Source organism: Triturus cristatus, chromosome 9 (assembly GCF_964204655.1).
Source record: "Triturus cristatus chromosome 9, aTriCri1.1, whole genome shotgun sequence".
Classification (NCBI taxonomy): Eukaryota; Metazoa; Chordata; class Amphibia; order Caudata; family Salamandridae; genus Triturus; species Triturus cristatus.
In genome coordinates this window covers 146,623,084-146,642,401 of record NC_140592.1, presented here as the reverse complement: position 1 = coordinate 146,642,401, position 19,318 = coordinate 146,623,084, and the positions used below count along the sequence as shown (strand labels likewise).

At 44.1% G+C, this 19,318-nt stretch overlaps 1 protein-coding gene across 8 annotated transcripts in view; it reads left to right on the top strand.

Moving 5' to 3' along the window:
- WNK2 (WNK lysine deficient protein kinase 2) overlaps window positions 1–19,318 on the top strand; it is a 647,264-nt gene that overhangs the window by 455,234 nt on the left and 172,712 nt on the right. For all 8 annotated transcript variants that reach the window (XM_085624584.1, XM_085624585.1, XM_085624586.1 and 5 more), the window contains one exon: window positions 17,549–17,763. In XM_085624584.1, the coding sequence (XP_085480710.1) occupies window positions 17,549–17,763 (215 nt within the window). The remainder of the gene's footprint in view (window positions 1–17,548; window positions 17,764–19,318) is intronic.

Below are 19,318 nucleotides of genomic sequence, written 5' to 3'. Positions count from 1 at the left end.
CTACGGACTCGCTGGGTAGGGCGATGTCGACCACGGTGGCGCTTCGTCGCCACGCCTGGCTGCGGTCCACGAGCTTTTCTGGGGATGTCCAGAGCACCCTCATGGACATGGCCTTCGATGGCAGTCACCTCTTTGACGACAAGGCGGATAGTGTGTTGGAGCGTTTTAAGGACTCCAGGGCTACGGCCAAGTCCTTGGGCCTCTCGGCCCCGCGCCCGCAAACTTCCGCTTTTCACCCCTTTCGTGGCCAAGGAAGGGGCGCCCCCTCACGTCTGCCTAGCCACAGGCCGCAGAACCAACCTCCACGCGGTCGCGGACGTGGATTCCACCGAGGCGGTACAGGGGGACATCGTGCCGGTCCGTCCACATCTGCCCCAGCAGCATCCGCCTCCTAGTCCGTGCTTTCAGGCCCATTCCACGCCAGTGGGAGGCCATCACTGGCGTTCCATCACGTCAGACAGGTGGGTGCTGCAAATCGTCCGAAGGGGCTACTCCCTCCCCTTCGAGGCGACCCCTCCAGCCATGCTCTCGGGGGATCACTTGAATCTTCTACGGGAGGAAGTTATGGCCCTCTTGGCCAAGTGGGCCCTAGAGCGCGTTCCTGGTCCAGAACTAGGTCGTGGTGGTTGTTCCCTCTACTTTCTGGTTCCCAAGAAGGGCAAAGGGGGCCTACGCCCTATCTTGGACCTTAGGAGCTTCATCGCCTTCCTACGGAAGGAGAGGTTCAAGATGCTCACCTTAGCTCAGGTTCTGGCTGCCCTAGACCCTGGAGACTGGATGGTAGCGTTGGACTTGCAGGACGCTTATTTCCACATCTCCCGTCCTGCCGGCCCACAGGTGTTACCTGCGGTTCACGGTGGGCCAGGAGCATTTTCAGTTTACCGTGCTCCCCTTCGGCCTCACCAGTGCCCCTCTGGTGTTCACGAAAGTGATGGCGGTGATCGCAGCTCATCTGCGCAGATTGGGGGTTCCAGTTTTCCCCTATCTCGACGACTGGTTGTTGAAGGCGGGCTTGCCCCAGGCAGTCGTCTCCCACCTCCAGACTACGGCCGACCTCCTGCATTCGCTGGGGTTCTCCATCAATGTGCCGAAGTCGCATCTGAGTCCCTCCTAGAAGCTTCTCTTCATCAGAGCGGTTCTGGACTCGGCGCAGTTCCGGGCTTATCCTCCGGAACAGCGGGTCCGGGATATTCAGGCTCTGATTCCCACCTTTCAGCATCTATCCCGGGTTTCGGTCCGGTTGGTGCTGCAGTTCTGGGTCTGATGGCCTTCTGCATCCTGCTGGTACATCACGCCAGGTGGCGGATGCGGGCTCTGCAGTGGGACCTGAAGTTTCAGTGGGCCCAGCATCGAGGAAACCTGTCCAACCACGTCCTGATCTCGGAGGGCACTGTAAGACAGTTGCAGTGGTGGCTCACGGACCGCGATTCGGTCAGCGACAGATCCCTCTCCCTACCCACACCGGAGCACGTGGTGGTGACGGATGCGTCCCTCCTGGGATGGGGGGGCCACATGGGAGAGGCGGAGATCAGAGGCCTCTGGTCTCCGGCGGAGTCCCGGCTCCATATCAACCTTTTGGAGCTGAGGGCGATCCGACTTGCACTGAAGGCATTCCTTCCCTCTGTCCGGGGAAGTGTAGTGCAGGTGTTCACGGACAACACCACTGCCATGTGGTATTGCAACAAGCAAGGCAGGGTGGGGTCGTGGACCCTTTGTCAGGATGCTCTGCGCCTCTGGACATGGCTGGAACATCAGGGCATCGCCCTGGTGGTTCAACATCTGGCGGGCTCTCTGAATGCCAGAGCCGACTAACTCAGCCGCCGGTGCATGATGGATCACAAATGGCGTCTACACTCGGACGTGGTGCAAGGCCTCTTTCGGCAGTGGTGAGAGCCTTGGTTAGATCTATTCGCCACCGAAGAGAACGCGCAATGTCAGCAGTTCTGCGCGTTGGAGTTTCCAAGGCGGCACTCGCTCGGGGGCGCCTTTCGTCACGAGTGGAGTTGCGGTCTGTTGTACGCCTTTCCGCCTATACCACTTCTGCCCAGAGTGCTGAAGAAGATCAGGCGCGACCGGTCCCAAGTCATCTTGGTAGCTCCGGATTGGGCACGAAGGTACTGGTATCCCGAGCTACTCAGTCTGTCGATCGATCCCCCGATATGACTGCCTCTTCAGGAGGACCTTCTGTCGCAGCAGCAGGGGACGGTCCTCCACCCGAACGTGTCCAGTCTCCACCTCCATGCGTGGAGATTGAGCTGCGACAGTTGATGCCATTTGACTTGCCTCCTGAAGTCTGTGATGTGATTCTGGCAGCCAGGCGTCTCTCCACAAAATCGGTATAAGCCTGCATGTGGAACAAATTTGTGGCATGGTGCACAGCAAAGGCTGTGGATCCCCTTTCTGCCCCTCTTTCTGAGGTCCTCCTGTTTCTTCTTTCCTTGGCCCAGCAGGGCTCTGCTCTGGGCACACTAAAAGGATATCTTTCAGCTATTTCTGCTTTCTTAAGGCTTCCTGATCAGCCTTCTCTTTTTAAATCCCCTGTTTCTCGATTCTTTAAGGGCATTACTCACATGTTTCCTCCTGTCCCTTTCGTAATGCCTCAGTGGGATTTGAATCTGGTTTTGACGTATCTGATGTGCGCTCCCTTTTGAGCCACTTCATAATTGCCCTCTTCGTCTTCTAACTCTTAAGACTGCTTTCCTGGTTGCCATCACCTCTGCTAGAAGGGTGAGTGAGCTCTAGGCTCTCTCTTCTAAACCTCCTTTTCGTTCTGTCCATCCGGACAAGGTTGTTCTCAGGACTCGTCCTTCCTTTCTCCCTAAGGTGGTAACTGCCTTTCATATCGGGCAGTCTGTTACGTTGCCCACCTTATTTCCGCCTCCGCATCCCTCGAAAGAGGAAGAGAGGCTCCACCGTCTGGCCCCAAAACAGGCGCTGTCCTTTTATTTGGACCGCACCAAGCAGTTCCGGGTGGATGACCAACTCTTTGTTGGCTACATTGGTGCTAAGAAGGGGCGGGCGGTGCACAAACGGACCATCTCTCGGTGGGCCGTTTTGTGTCTCAAAGCTTGTTACTCCTTAGCTAAAAAGGAACCTCCTGTGGGGTTGAGGGCCCGTTCCACTTGGGCCACAGCGGCGACAACTGCCCTGGGCCGGGGAGTCCCCTTGCAGGACATCTGTCAGGCAGCAACGTGGGCCTCGCTGCACACGTTTGCCAAACAATATTGCCTGGACAGCCAAGTCCGGAGAGGCGGCTTCTTTGGCCGTTCTGTTCTCCAGGACTTTCTGGTGTGATCTTGGTTCGCAGACCAACCACCGGGGTTGGTATTGCTGGGGTATCTATTCTAAGGTGAGGAATCTAACTAACGTGTTTCTTTCAGATGAACAAGTTACTTACCTTCGGTATCGATGTATCTGTAAGAAACATTAGTTAGATTCCTCAGCGACTCACCCCTCCTCCCCGTTCTGCGAACCGATATCTAGGGTTGAGGTTATCCCTTTCAGGGCCCTAGACTTTTTTGGCACCAGTGTCGGTCTCTTGCATGGCTCTGCGTTCCTGGCGCGGAAAGCTATGTACAAGAACTGACATCAGCGCGCCAGGGCGGCGTCTAAGTTCTCCGACGTCATCCCGGCGCACGACGCCGATGACGGACGCGGAGCCACAGACGATGCCTAGCAACGTGCAAGGGTATTGCTGACGAAAAATCTTTCCGGATCCACCCTGACGCATGGGGATATTCTAAGGTGAGGAATCTAACTAACTAATGTTTCTTACAGATACATCGTTACCGAAGGCAAGTAACTTGTTCCTCAAGCACTTATTACACAAAGAAAGTGATGACCTGTGGGAGGACTACTGCATGGATCCCACAGATGAGCTTGACCTAAAACCAAAACTGTTCCCACAGGATGACACCACTGCTTATGCACCATTTCAGAAGGCTGCACACCACCACAAGATGAAGATGTCAACATCAATTATTTCTCTATCAAAACCCTCTCAAAGTCTGAGAGATCAGTGCAGTATATCCCTATGCTCAAAGGCATGCTGAAGTCTGCACCTGAGAATTTTCAGGAGTGAGTCAAAGCAAGGGTCATCACTCCAAAGCTTGAAAAGAAGTACAAACCTGCTCCAGGTGTATATTTGTGGTCAGGTTCCACCAGAATCAGCGGTTGTACACACACAGCACTCAAACCTGCTTCAGCCTGACAAATTATGAAAATAGATAGATGCTTCTGGCAACATTGTTGCAGTGGGGGTTGGCACACACTAGCGTTTTGCAAACTCTGACTTGCTGTCCAGCTACAACAAGCATCATTGTGAGGAAATTAAAGATTTCATCAAACTCCTCCTTTCAGCACCCAGGAACTGAGGAGCTGGTAGCTTAGGGAAAACTCCTATCCAGTGTGAACACAAGATGTTTTCTGGATGCTGGAAACACTGCCTCCAAATGCATGAACACCAGCATCCTCCTATGCCACAACGCCTGGCTCCAAATCTCAAGTTTCCGGCCTTGGGTGCAACAGCACCTCCTCAACATGCCATTTGTACCTGAGATTCTCATCAGCCCCCAGGTCAACGGGATGATAGAAAACACTCAAGGACACAGATCTTTCCAAATCCATGTGTGCCCTTCAGTCCTTTACATAAAGCTCCACCTTTTCGTAAACTCCAAGCCAGAAGAAGATTCAAAACTCCTGCATCCACCCCAAAGCAAGGCAACCGGCACCAGCAACAGTCCTTTCAAGACTCGGAGCCCTTCCTTTCTCATGCAGTGTCACAAAGTTAATGGCAGGGGCAAGAGCTAAGGTAGCGTCATTCAGAGCACCTTGGCATCAAACAAGTGACTCCTCTGCATTCATTCACACCTCACAAAACTTGACTTGTCAGGGAAAGACTGAGTAGTACCCCCAGTTACTTTGAAGAGATGTGTGCTGAACAGATGAGTGTTTTTGGAAGTATAGGACTGGTGCTGCCCAGATTTCCACACTACGTCACTAAACCTCCTCAACATCCTGTCCTCCATGCACATCATCTTCAGCTGCTCAAAGAGGAAATGCAGGCTATCCTAGCCAAAGGAGCCAGCGAGCATGTTAGAACACCTTTACAGGACTCCCCTGCAGCCATCATCACACTGCTTCTAAAAGTGGACTTCATGGTGGCACTGGACTTTTAAGACCTCTCTTTCCACACAACCTTTCATCCTGCTCACCACCTGTATATTCACTTTGTGGTAAGTGGACAAAAGTACCCATTCAGAGTTCTACTTTTCAGGGTCAACGCAGCTCTTAGCATGTTCAAATAGGGTCTAGTGGTGGTAGCTGCACATCTGTCAAACTCAATTCACATCTTTCCATATCTAAAGGACTGGCTGATCAACAGTGGCAGCAAACAACAATACCTAGCACAGACTCAAACAGCAGGGTTGTTTCTCTACAAGTTACAATCCGCACCAAATGGTTCACCTACAACCACAAGAGATCTAGTCCTTCCTAGGGTCCAACCTAAATGCTGTCATTGGAAAAGCATACCCCAACCAAGAGATGATAATGGTATTCTAAAGACTGCTGCATCTTTTTCAGATATGAGGTCTTCTTACTGTAAGGCTAGTAACGATGTTATTTGTTATGATGGCCTTTTGCTTTGCCATAGTGCCGCACACCAGGGTGAACATGTGCCTCGCTGGCCAATGGTCACAAGCGAAGGGTTTGTGGGATAATCTAATGTGCAGCACCATTAAATGAGGTGGTCTGCAAATTCCCATTATTACATTTAAAATTAAATGGGCAATCAAAGAGGTAACCCATCAGAAAGAGGAAAAGATCTTGCCTGTTTAATGTTTCTTCAAGAACATCGTTGGATGTATACTTTGGACATTGTTTGGAACTTGTTCAGTATGGGTTCGAGGAGAACTTTGAATGGATACCTCTGTTCACCATATTTCATTAATGTTTTCTTGTTATGCTTACTGGATATGTTGAGAATCTGTTCTCGGCCAGTGTTTGACTTTCCACCATTCTCTTTACGCTTTCTATGTGTCTTCCAGATACATAATGTGCCACTATGTCATTGCTTGAACAACTGTATCCCATATGTCAATAGATTAGAAACATTCTTTTCTGACTATAATTGCCAATAGGAACCGAAGATTCACCTTTCTGTGTTAACTAATAGATGGTTGACAACTTTGGGTTAGTCAAAATTTCCTTCGTAGTTTGATACATTTGTTGTGATTGTCTTTCTCATTTCCTTCTGTTCATAGTTGGTGTTACAACTATCCATTTAGGGCTGGTCATTTGATTGCATTTTAATTTAACAGATTTGTATGTAAAAAAACAAAACCTTGCAGTTGATAATTAGTGTGGCTGACTATTGTCTTATTTACTGCACTGTTCCCTTAATCAATTGTGTGATCGCACCTGAGAATAATTCTCATTTCTTTCCATTATACGTTATTATGGTACTAGGTATTACTAGGATTTAGTGTGTTCCGTTTCTAAAGTCCTTCTTTGCTGTCTTTCAATTTGACTTGATGAGTTGCATTTAAAGAGACGTGTGCTCCACTAGGTCTCCTCTTTGGGGCTGAGATAATATGGGCTCAAATAATTATGGTGTTCATGCCAGAAACCATTTAGAACTTGGGAATTGATAAGTGCTTTTTCTGGTTCTTGCCTCATCGATGGCATTTAGTTTGCTGATTATATTTATGTATGTATTGATACATTTCAGCATGATAAAGCCTTGTACAGCACTACCAACCACTTTAGAGGTTCTGTAATTTTGTAATTGGTTCGATACCATTATGCTAATAATTTGTTTACTGTGTAAAATTACTGATTTGGGAATTTATTGAATCTTTCTTAGTATGATTTCAGAGCAGTATTCGATGATCACTGAAGCCTTCCCGGACTTTTTTGGTTTAGATTTGCTTTGTGTAAGAGGATGTGATCTTCACATGGCCCTTCCCTTTGTATATGACTACCATTGCAACTCTTCAGCCAGACCTCACCTACTACATTGCTTTGTGCAGTTCAGTTTGTGAATTTTATAGACTTTTTCTAGGCCTGTTCTTTTTTTTGTTTGTAGAATGGTTGCTACTGCAGTTTTGTTATGTCCTGATGATGACTTCAACCACTTTTGACTATTGAGGTTGAAACGCCAACATTAATAGAACAGACTGACCACTTTTCTGGATTCAAGAATATATTGAAAAATGGCTTTTATAGTAGGCGTTCTGGAAATTGCGTGTGCCCTTATCAACGCTGTACATAATTTACCACCAAAATCACATTCTCACTGCGCCTTTTTTCACACTTTTGCCACCATTCTATCTTTAGGTGAATATACTACATTCTGATAAGGTTTGTAATAATAGGAAATTTCAGGCCTCCTCATTTATTGGTCATGTACAGAAGTTTCTGACAATAGAATTCATATCATTCTGAACAATGGTTTTGCTGGAATTTTAGTACCCAGGCGCCCAGTAGGTTATTGGTTTGCTCTGGGGTTTTTTTTAAGGATGAACTGGTCGGGAATATTTGCACTTGCTTTTCTTTATATCTCACACATTCCATACGCAACCAGAAAAATAAACCAGGTATCCATGACTCTCATCAAAGTGATGCCTTCCTGTGCTAGGCAACCTTGGTAGTTAATGCTCCTTGAGCAGTCTTTAAGACCAAATCAGAAACTTCCCCTGATGCTCGACCTTCTCACTCGGCATTAGGGCCTGCTCAGACACCCAGACCGCATCCAGCTCAATTTGGCACCTAGAATTCAGGTACCTCGCACTCCTAGAGAAGTACATGCTCATCATGCGTTGGGTGCACAGACCTATTGTGCGTACCCATCATGTGGCAAAGTGGAAAAGGTTTGTCCACTACTGCATAAGTAAATAAACAGACCCTCTTAAGGTCTCCATACAAGATATCTTATGCTACTGGCTACATCTCAAAGGTTGGATTAGCATATACTTCCATCCTCCTACACTTGTCTGCAGTTGAAGCATACATGCAGAACAAGGAACACACGCCCTTTTCAAAATTCCTATTAAAGCTTTGATGATACCTCCCAAAACCCCCAGCCTGGAACTTGAATGTAGTTCTCACATGCCTCAAAGGCCATCCTTTCCACCATTCCGCTCCTGTGCTAGACAGTTTTGGCATGGAAGGTGCCCTTCTTAGTAACAATTAACTCCCTCACACACACCAGTGAGTTACAGGCTTTAACCATTGAGGAAACTTTCAAGTGCAAATGGTCAGAGTGGCCCTTGAAACCAATCCCAAATTCTTGCCAAAGGTAGTGTCATCTTTTCATATTAATCAAACTATGGACCTGACCATCTTCTTCCCACACCCAGACTCTGCAGCAGGAAGAGCTTTATATATGTTAAAAGGATGCTCATGTATTATATTGGTTGGACCAAGTCTTTCGTAGAACAACTGTTTGTAGTCTTTGTACAAGCCTCACAAAGGACACCACATTTCGAAGTAATACATTGTAAGATGGATTCTTAAATACATACAGAACTGTAAGGCCAAGCACTCATTAGCAGGACCTTCTGGAGCATGTGTTCCTACTCTTCCACTACTCGAAGCAATTGATTATCAGATTTTCTAATGAAAACCAGCTGCAAATGTTCAGGCCCAACACTAGATGGAAGGAGTAAGCAGAGCATGCGACTCTATAGCACTACACATTATGAATAGATCGTTGCAGGGTAAATTGTAGTTTCCATCATCAGTCATCTTTGTTACATTGGTGAACTACAGGACCTCTCTATACCACCTTTTTCCTGGGAATACTCGTGTAGTATATTTTAACATCTGTTCTGCCACAGGTGGTATCACCTTTCCATGTTGGTCAATCGATCAACTTGCCTCCATTTTTCTCTCCACCTCACCCCGCAAAAGAGTTGGAGGGCTCTACTGGTCCGGCCCTGGCACAGCTTTGATAGTCTACGTTGATTGTACTAAAGACTATTGTGAGATGATCAGCTCTTTGAGTTTCAGTGGGACCATGAAAGGAAAGGTGGTGCAAAAGAGTACTTTCACCAGCTAGATAGCCCTTTGTTATAAAATCTGCTATGTGCTGGTGAGGAAGGAACACCCAGAAGGCCTGCAGGCTAATTTCACCATTTCCACTACAATGGCATTAGAAACGGGGGATATCTGCCAGGTCTGGATACCTGCAGGCTGGGACGTGGGAATTGGTGCGCACGTTTGCAGATCTCTACAAACTTCACAGCCATTTTGCCTACTATGACATGCAAGACTTCCTAATCTGAGGCCAGTCCTCAGTCCCTCCACCTTTGGTCGGTACCTCTGTGGTATCTATTCTAACGGTGAGAAATCTGTAGTTATAAGTATCCAACAGAAGAAATATTTCTCATCTTTGGTAACACTCTTTCTGGTGGCTATTCTAACTGTAGAGTCCTCACTTTCCTCCCAAATCCTAGTTCTGTGGAGTTGTGAAAATTATAATAAGATCCCACGGTAGATTTTGGCACACTGTGATCTGCAATTAGTTTGTTCCGTGACTGCGGGTCTGCGATAAGAACAGAAACTGACATGAGTGCACAGAGCTAGCATTTGTATTCCGGTACGCACCATCACTTCTGGGCAGTGTGAATTTACCAGAGAGCCATACAGTGCCATGGCATGCAGTGAGCATCGCTGAAACAAATCTCCTCATCCAGTCTGATGCCTTGAAATATTCTAAAGGTGAGGAATCCTTAGTTTGAGTATTTACCATCAAGAGTATTACCAAAGGTAAGTAACTTGTTCTTCAGAATCACATTTACATTTCCTTCATCTAATTGATTCATTTTGGTCAACTCAATACTAAAATAATGTGCAAGTAGAAAATAACAGCAAGCATGGTTGTTGGCTGACTCTCCAGTGAAGTTTGAACAAATTCAATATTTGTTTTCATCTGACATTATAAAGTCAACCAATTAGTGAGACTACCTCTTAAACAACTAGACGTCACACCCTGGGCATCACAGCAATCTCTCCAGATGCCTCTAAATTGAAAGCCCGCAAGGATTTAAATATATGTATTATTATTTTAGGTGATTGTATCCAAGGGATTTATCTTTGTTAGAACCAATGTCATTAATTACCCGCTTTGGCCTACTAATGCTCATGGCATGTAGTATGTGTGTAAGTCAGGGTGATGGGACTTGATTCAAATAGTTCAGATGCTCAGCTAATTATATTTGACTGTCTGAATGTCTTCCATGTGTGAATCTGTTCCCTGCAGGCAGTGATTCAGAGCCGTCTGCTCTCTCTAAATGACTGACGGTTCATACATGAGAATCCTTTAGTCAGAGTGTGTAAAAATGTCCCAAAATAAAATGAATAGCAATCTGTTCTCTCCAAGTATGCATACGCTAAAATGAGTCTGCAAGCAATTGGGATCTTTAGAATTAGCTACTAGAAAATGTTTAGCTCTTTAACAATCTGTGTTTGTTTCCAGAGGTTTGTAAATAAATGAAAAGAATCAATCCATTCTCTCTTAAGCTCAATTTTAAATTAATCCAAACTCACTCTGACTTGCAGGAAACTCATATGTGTTGTGCTTCTGCCTGTTTATTTCAGGTCCAGCTCACTCAGACTATCAGCTGCTCTCTCAGACTTGAACTGACTTCCTTGTTAAACTGTTCTCCACTAACTTCCTTACTCTCATAACCTGTTGATATATAACGGATGCTGGCCCCTAATTGCATTTCTTGTAAAGTGACTTACAAGCTGAGCCTTGGGGCCTAGTCTTGTGTATCGTAACATTGCACCTTTCTTCAGAGCCAAAATTGGTTCCAGCTCCCAAACAATACCAGGATTTTTTTCATCCGATAGTCCTGCGGGTGATACGATGTACCTAAAGAAATATATTTTGGTAATTTGTTCTGAGCTCGTGCTGGTTAGCACTGTTTAGGGCTCACAATGTATTTACATCTAGGCTCTTTGGATTTCAGGAATGGCTACTATTTTAGAAGAAATGAAACTCAACTTGTTCCCTGTAAGCAAAGTAACTGAAAGCCTAACTCATGGGTTAATGTGGTGTAATTAGCAGAGTATTTACAGAAAGCTTCATTATTCAGAGTCCTGGTCTTTCTCGTCGCAGTCCTCTCCTCCTGGGAAATTTGCCTCCATTCTCAGCAAAACCTATTCAAGTTTACAAATAGCCCACCATTACAATATGGCTCTTTCTGATACTCCACCTCCTGTAGGAAAGGAAGAAGCTTTTGCTAAACACTTCCTGTATTTCCTTGATTAACCAAAAATAGGAAATCAATCTTAAAGTTTAGGCAGGGAGGGTGGAAACTTTGGTTGTGATGAGGAAGACAAGGACTCTGAATAGTGAAGATTAACAACCTACCTTGGCTGAGGAAAACCATTGAGAGATGCCCTGTGATCCAAATGAAAAATACAACTCTATTCTGGTTTTAGAGAAGGGAGCAGTACTGAAATAGCAATGTTAAAAGTACTGGATGACATCCATGATTTGTTACAGGAAGAGGAGACATTCAACACTGTGGACCACGATGTTTTACATCTACATGGTGCTAAGCTAGTTCAGATTCTTCCCGTCAGACTACTCTTAATTATTCATACTGGGGAACTTTAGGTCACAACCAAAATAAATGTCATGCTTTCTGCAGCATCCTGCAAAGCTAGACTCTTTCCTTGAGATGTCTTTGTTGAGCAGCTTTGCAAAAGCATGGACTAAAAGTTACACGGATAAGCAGATGAGAACCAACTGTATATAAAGATTTCCTCTAACCATGATCTTCTCATACTATAGAGAGGTAAAAAGAAATGACTCAAATGGGTGTCAGTTGCTTGAAATGTAATCCTCAGAAGACCATATTTCTACTACTCTCCTGTAGGTTCAAGAATAAAATGGATCCTACTCTGTTCACAGAACTTGTAGATATTGGCTGAGTACCATCTTCCCTGGCTTCTATCAAAATTGTACGGTTTTGGATTGAACCTCCATTCCTATGCTACCATTGTTGAACAAACCTGCTCAGAGAGCTAATTACTTTTACCATTTAAAGAGAATTAAGTGCTTTCTTCCGAATGACTAACTGAAGTGAGCAGCACATGACCTAATCATTTCAATAATCGATGGGGGAAATACCATCCCAGAGGATCTACTAGCTAACACTGTGTCAATCTAAAGGCTAGCCTCTATTCCACAACCTTCATAATTGATGGTTGAAACACGTGATTGCATTACCCCTGTTCTAAAGGAAGTTCACTGGCTTCAGCTAGATGCTTAGATAAAGGTTAAAGATCTGCTGTCTCACACGCTAAACCCCCCTTACTGATGGACCAAGCTCGTATAGCTAATTTACATAATATTTCTGGAGGCCTAGTACTTTCCAGCAGCAAGAACATGCTTCTTTTGGACATTCTAAAATTGTGATCTTCTCAAGCTCTTTTCTGACTGTCACTGCCACTTGGAACTCTCTCACATTACATCTAAAATTAATCCTGTACTGCCTTTCATCCAAAACTGTCTAAAAATTCATGATTTCCAGGCAAACCAAACCTCTGTTCTGAAAGACTTGGTTCTTGAGGTAAGGCATATAAAGCTGTGTGGACATCAACTTTGTGGATTGAAGCATCGGATGCAGAAGAAGGAAAATGGAAAATACAAGAACACCAGGTCTTGCTCAGAGTGAACAGATAATGGAACCTTCAGAGTAAAATCCAGACTAGGCCTCAAAACTACTATGGTAGGAAAAAAATGTAAAATTTGTTCTCAGATCAGCAGTGCTGCAATCTCACCAGTTCCCCTACCTGAGTAAATGGCAATCACAAATAGAACACCCAATTATGAGAATTTAAAATCAGGACTCTGACGGTTCACAAAGTGATTCCTGTAATATCTGTAGGACTAAAGGTCAATCCCAAGGTGCAGCAGGAGGATTTATCACCAGTCTTTGCAGATAGAACGTATTTAGTTATATAATAGCCTAAAAGCAAATGGATTATACTTGCGAGCCTCTGAATAACTGCCCATTGGCTATGCAAAGTGGATACTGCTAACCATCTCAGAAAACCATCCATCAAAAAAGACAGGTTTTTTGATAGTTCACAATAGTAGGGTTGCAAACCTTTGGGAGAACACCACTTCTCAGAAGTCTTCTAATGACTAGAATATACTTTTAGAGTGAGGGCTAGTTGGACTGTATTCCTGGCCTTGTAATCTTGAGAGGTCAGAGTCCAAAAGTGAAGATGTTTCACTAAAGTATTAAGATAGTCTTGACTAAGGATGAAGTACCAAGGACGCAGCTATATATCCCCCTATACTACTCTCAAGCTGTCTGGAACGGCTTGCTGAGAGGTCTAGAAAGACATCTATTTTTTTTCCCATATCGAGAGAAGAAAAACGTCTATCAGATCAGTCCTGAAGACAGCTACAATGAAGGTCTTATAAAATCATCAGTTGGGGTTTCTTTATTTTGATGAGAGAGCTATGGTTCCAAAGGGCATCGCATACTTTTATCACTTGATTGCATGCCTTTGAAAAGAAGAGGAAATTAGCAAGTTATCGAAGTATGGAAATACTTTACTACTAATGGAATTAATCGGACCCACCACAGCTGCCTTGACTGAGATAAACATTTTGGGGGCTGACTGTAGACGAAAGGGAAGTACTTTGAAACAACAATGCTATCCCTGATCACAAAATCGAAGTTACTTCTGATAAGGGTTTTGAATCGGTATGTGGATGTTATCTCCCCTGGCAGCAACTTCTTTTCTGTATCAGACAGTCTCAGGAGTTTCCTTTCCACTCACCATTCTCCTAACGCTCGCGCTTCGGCTGATGTCTCATCTGAATATAAGCTGTGAAATGTACTACATATTAATTCTTGTATCTTTTCTTGATTGTATGACCAGTTTCCCTTAAATATAAAGCTCTTGTATACCATTCCTCGCTCTATTTGTACTGGCTTTCCATACAAATAGTCTTCCGTACTTCTCCCCAAGCTCAAATCGTCTTAATTTATTTGCTTACCACTGTTCCTGTTTATAAAGATTTTTCAGTCTCCTCCACAATAGGTTAATCCAAATTTGTTTCTTAGCTGCAATAGATGATCCTGGCACAGCAACCAAAGCGGCCAAGAAATCAAAGAACACCTCTTAAAGCAAACCTCTAGAATATATATCATTTAGATTTTTAAAAAACATGGGAATGTTTGTTTTGCCATTTCATTCTACAGCCTTGTGAACTTCAGCATGGAGTGGCAGGGACTCTGGTTCTTTCTTATAATATTGAATAAATAAATAAATGGTTGTCCTCGGATTGCAGTGTAGACATTGGAAAAGATGGATTGTTTCTTAGTTTTGGACTATCTCATCCAGGTCAGGATCCTGAATGAAGTGGCTTCCTGTTTCCTTCTCTGTATTTTCCAGCATATCACAAGGGCTAGAGATTTCTACATGAGGTGTATTAGATGTAGAATTGTCTCTGACCATGAAAGGTGCTGCAGCAGCTTGTTTACATAGCTAAAATGTCCCATAAAGTTGGGTTTTGTGACAAAAGTGTAATTCTCAGCTTTTTACCACTGGAGAACTGGAAGAATGTTCTTGCAACGCTTTCTCTTTGGCACATTTTTTAAGTGATACCATGTTTGGCAATACTCTTGTTCCAGACAATGAACAACAGCTTTGTGTTCCCTCTGGTAAAGAGAAATCGCTGTAAATGAAGATGCTGATACTTGCCTCACCGGTCTGAGCAAGCAACTTCCGTTTCCTCAGTTACCTAGGAGAGAGGAGATCACATCTCGCCCAAGTTTCCTGGTACCACCACCATTGCTGGGTAAGGCATGGAGGTGGTCACACTGTGTCATAATACTGCCATCAAACTAGGGTATGCTGAGAATTACTCAGCTAGAATTCTGGATTGCGTCAGCTGATTCAAAGACTCAACAGCCAACCTAAAGAAAATGTTTCATTTTTTTCAATCCTCTAAACTGCTACAGTGGAGTTCCATGATGATCGTCCTGGATACATATTAATGGAAATGAAATGCTACAGCAAGTTCAACAACTGAAAGAAGCAAAATATACTATATAGTAACTTAATGTTACTTGCCACATTACTTTACGACAGGTAGCTGTCACGCTTCCACAGCAAACAATAAACAGGAAGTTTTTAGGGAAGGCTACCACCTTTTCTAGAAGAGTGGGAGTTTTTGAAGTCTGCTTGTAACACATCCTAATAGATTGCAATAAGTTGTATCCTGAAAAGTGTTTCTGGAGCTGTTACAGTTCATTAATGCAGAACTAACATGTTTGGATATTGGTTGAGACTTCTAGCACTTAATTTAGCAACAGCATAAAAATAAATGCTCCTATGGCTCCAAAGAAGGTTTGGTTAGCAGCATGCACATAATGGGAGTCAAAAGGATGTCCTAAATGAAGAACAACATTCTGGGAAGGTATGTGGTTTTCTAAAAAATGTCTGTTTCTTAGAAGGTAACTCGCAAAGGAGAAAAACAGATACATCTTTTAGAGACTCATTGGTTTTTTCCAGGGTTGCCAGGCTCATAACCAAAAGAAAGAGGATGTGTCCTGCTTGTGGAAAGCTACACGCAGTGCAGATAGTTGGCTTTCCAGAAAGGAAATAACCAAATAGGAATGTGTGGGACATTGATCTTCGAGGTTTACCCTGTGATTCTGACTTGCCTCTAAACTATTACCCAAATCTATTGATACTGTTAAAGGTATAAATAAGTTTGATTCCATAGCTGTCCTTTGGGCACTGGGTTTAGCCAGTCCTTGCTGGAAGAAACAATGGTTGGGCTTGACCAGCAACTAGGGGTTGAGCATGATTACCCTTTCCCAATTTTTACACTTCAATAGTTTGTTATTCATAGTAGAAGTTCTCTAGGCTCTAGCCTTTTCTTACAATGCAAGCTAGGAAAAAATAATAGGCAACAGCGGCCCAGGACATTGGTATGTAATAATGTAACCACCCTGAGACTGGGAGGAAAGGGCTTCTACCATTACCTGCTGAAGAGGAGATCTAAACTTTATAGATCTAGAACAGCAGAATCAATAAAACTGAAGCAGTTCAGCCTGAAGACCTGCATTTCTGACTTGTTTACCAGGTGCTCTTGGTTGGAACGTTTAACTATTGTTCAAGATTCCTCTCTGAAACCTCTGACAGAACCTGTCTAGTTTTGTCAGATGCAGATTTCAGTCGACTGTCCGTGGAGAGTATGATGCTTCAATAAAGCTTTAAAGTGTAAAGGTAATCGATTTCTCTGTAGCAAGACCAAAATTCAGCCTCAATCACAGTTGAATTAGACTAACCCCTCTCCTAAGTACTTCTATAAAATCCCCTCTTCCAAACTTAGTTTCTTTCATTGTCACACAATTTCTGACTTTGCTACTGCATCTTTTCCCCATGTTATCAGTTGTTTACTTTGACTTTTACTGAAAATAGTTATAACTTTTTTTGACCGTTTTACATTTTCTGCTTTCCTTTAATGTTTAGTTGATTCCTTTTCACTATTTTATAAATACTTCGCGTCTTCTATTTTGTATTCATATACCGGTTTTGCTATTGACATGCCACTCCTGCATCACGAAGCACCTATCTACGAGTAAACCTGTCTACTAAAGGGCGGGTCGGAGATATTCATGACTATTTTATTTTTCATCCCCCGTCCTGAACAGAGCGTCTGAATGGGACTGGGCCGGCTGAGTGACAGCAGTAGGGAGGAGGGTGGACTCTATAAGCAGTGTTTAAAGTGCGCATGCCTTTTTGGCTGGCCGTCTTGCAATGGCCAGCCACATATGCACACTTTAAACATCTCCAACCCAGCTGTCTTAAGACAACTAGGTTAGAGCAAGTGCAGGCCTCCCGAGTGAAGTGGAGCGCCGAGTGAGCCTACACCTCCCAATCAGGGCGCTGCTCTCATGCTGCATGCTGCATGAGAGCAGTGCCAGGTTGGTCAAGGGAGTTTCCTTGTGGCTGGGCTGCAATTCAAGATAGAAGAGGACTCAGTAAGTATTTAATTGAATTTACTTTTTTTTTTTTTTTTTTACTTGCACTTGCACGAGTCTTCCCCTCCCCCCCCCCCCCCCCACTCCACCTCCACCCCCTTTGTAGATGACCGCAACCACTGCTTAAGGAGACCTTAGGATTGCCTCTTCTGAAGACTTCCTAGTCAGGGTGTCATGAAGTGACAGATACAGTACATATAGAGGTATCTAGCTACTTTCCCTCCATTTATCTAACCGAGAAATGTCCTAATTATGGTATTAAAGGTCTTCAAGTTGCACATTGGGTCATGCACGGTTCCAAAGTCAGTACTTACCTGGATTTCCACCATTTTAATAATTATTTACAGAGATATGTTATTGTAAATATCAGCATGACAGCATAGACCTATTGCTGTCAAGCAGGGCTTGTATACAAAGAAGTTTACTTTAGTTAGCTCAAGAATGAAGTATGGAATGAATTTCAGTCATCTTCCAAAAGGCACAGCCTTAATTTAGCCATTTATTTCATTACCTCCTAGACACATGAAGGAGATTGCAGAACTTCAATCCCAGCAAAAGAATGAAATCGAGGCTCTCTTTATTCGACTTGGAAAGCCATTACCCCATAACGTAGGGTTGTTTCAGGTGGCGCCACCAAGTGGCCGGCGGCGAAGAGTGAGCAAAAGCAAACTGAAAGCGGGAAAATTGATCAATCCTTTGGTTCAGCAGCTGAAAGGCGTCCCATCAAATTCAAGTAAGTTCATTAGTTTTTGGTTGATATTGTACGTTTTTTTAGCCCTATGAATAGATCACCAATTAACCATGATTTGATTATGATATTTACAGTTGAAAAAATGCAATACCCAGGGCTGATGCTAATGTGCTACAAGGAATTATGTTACTACGAGGAGACCTTCATGAAAAACAGTATGGATCAATAATACATTTTACTATTAGGTTACTATAATGTAGATAAAACAGAAAATCATTGAAAGGGACTATTTTTAGGCAAAAGGCATTTATAGCTTAAAAATAACTTGTGTTGTAAAGGGCAAGGTTTACATCTAGATTTAGGATTAGGGTCTGGGCAGGGTATTAGAAGAGTGATGATGAGGGTTTTTATAAAGGTAATATTGGGAATAGGGCTATTGTTAGGTTGGGGGAGAGAAGATAAAATACACTTTTTTCTTAAAGGAACATCTGGGCCTGCATTATATAAAGGGTGCACTGTTTGAGCTATGGGGCACTTTTAAGCAATTGAGCTGGTGCAAACCGGAAGAATGTGTCCTACAACCAGTGGTTAATTTGTAATAAAGAAAATAAGTGCTGGGGCTCTTATCAGGAGGCAGCTTGCACCAGCCCGTTTCTCCTGTTAGCACTGCCTAAAACAGAGCCAACTACTAACCATGAAAGTCAGGAGAGGATGTGGCGTAGCTGCCGACTTCTGAGCTCGGGAACCAGGTTCAAGTCTCTGCGTTGGCTCAACATCCTGTGATTCTGGGCAAATCACTTAATCTCCCGGTGCCTACCATAAATGAATGTGTCCTTAAATGGTGCTCATGAAAAGCACCTCTGTTGATGATTAAGTGCTGGTTCTGAGCACCGGAAACCACCGATTCAAATTAAGCACTGCCTACTTCAATCAATGACCTGCCGCCAGGTCATCCACGAACGTTTGCAGACCCTGGGGGCAGCGCATTCAGTGAAATACAAAGTGGCTGATTACATCTGTGTTTCACAGTGCAGGTGGTAGATGCCTACATTTAGCGAGGGGACAGATCCCCCTTCAGACGGATTTAGTGAATGACTGCGCCTGCTTTAGGGGGATCCATGGCACCCCCTTTACTCCTCAGGAGGGCTGCCCTCAGCAGGGGGGACCCTAACAGTGCTCCTTCTAAAGGCTGGATTGCTGCTGCACCCGCGCACATAATACAGTTTGTATGCCGGGGCAAAGTGATTCCATTATTTTCATGGGGCCATGTCTCTGTGCAAATGAGGGAATGCCCTCTGAAAATAGTGATGGCATTGCATGTGCACCATCACTATCTATAGAAGGGACTGTCCAAGAGCCTGCAGGCCCTTCTTCAATACCATGAAGTCGCACTATTCGGCGTGCACTCCCGCTGTACCCTCTGGGCACTGTGTGTAATCAGACCCCTAGTAAAGGTAATGTTATAATGGCATAATGTTTTTGAATATGCTTCATACAGGCTTCTTTGTAATAGCTTTTATTCTAAAATTTGTCTTCATTTGAACATAGTTCTGTGCCCTGATAGATCATTGTGCAGTTAACTTTACGTTGTTCTTCA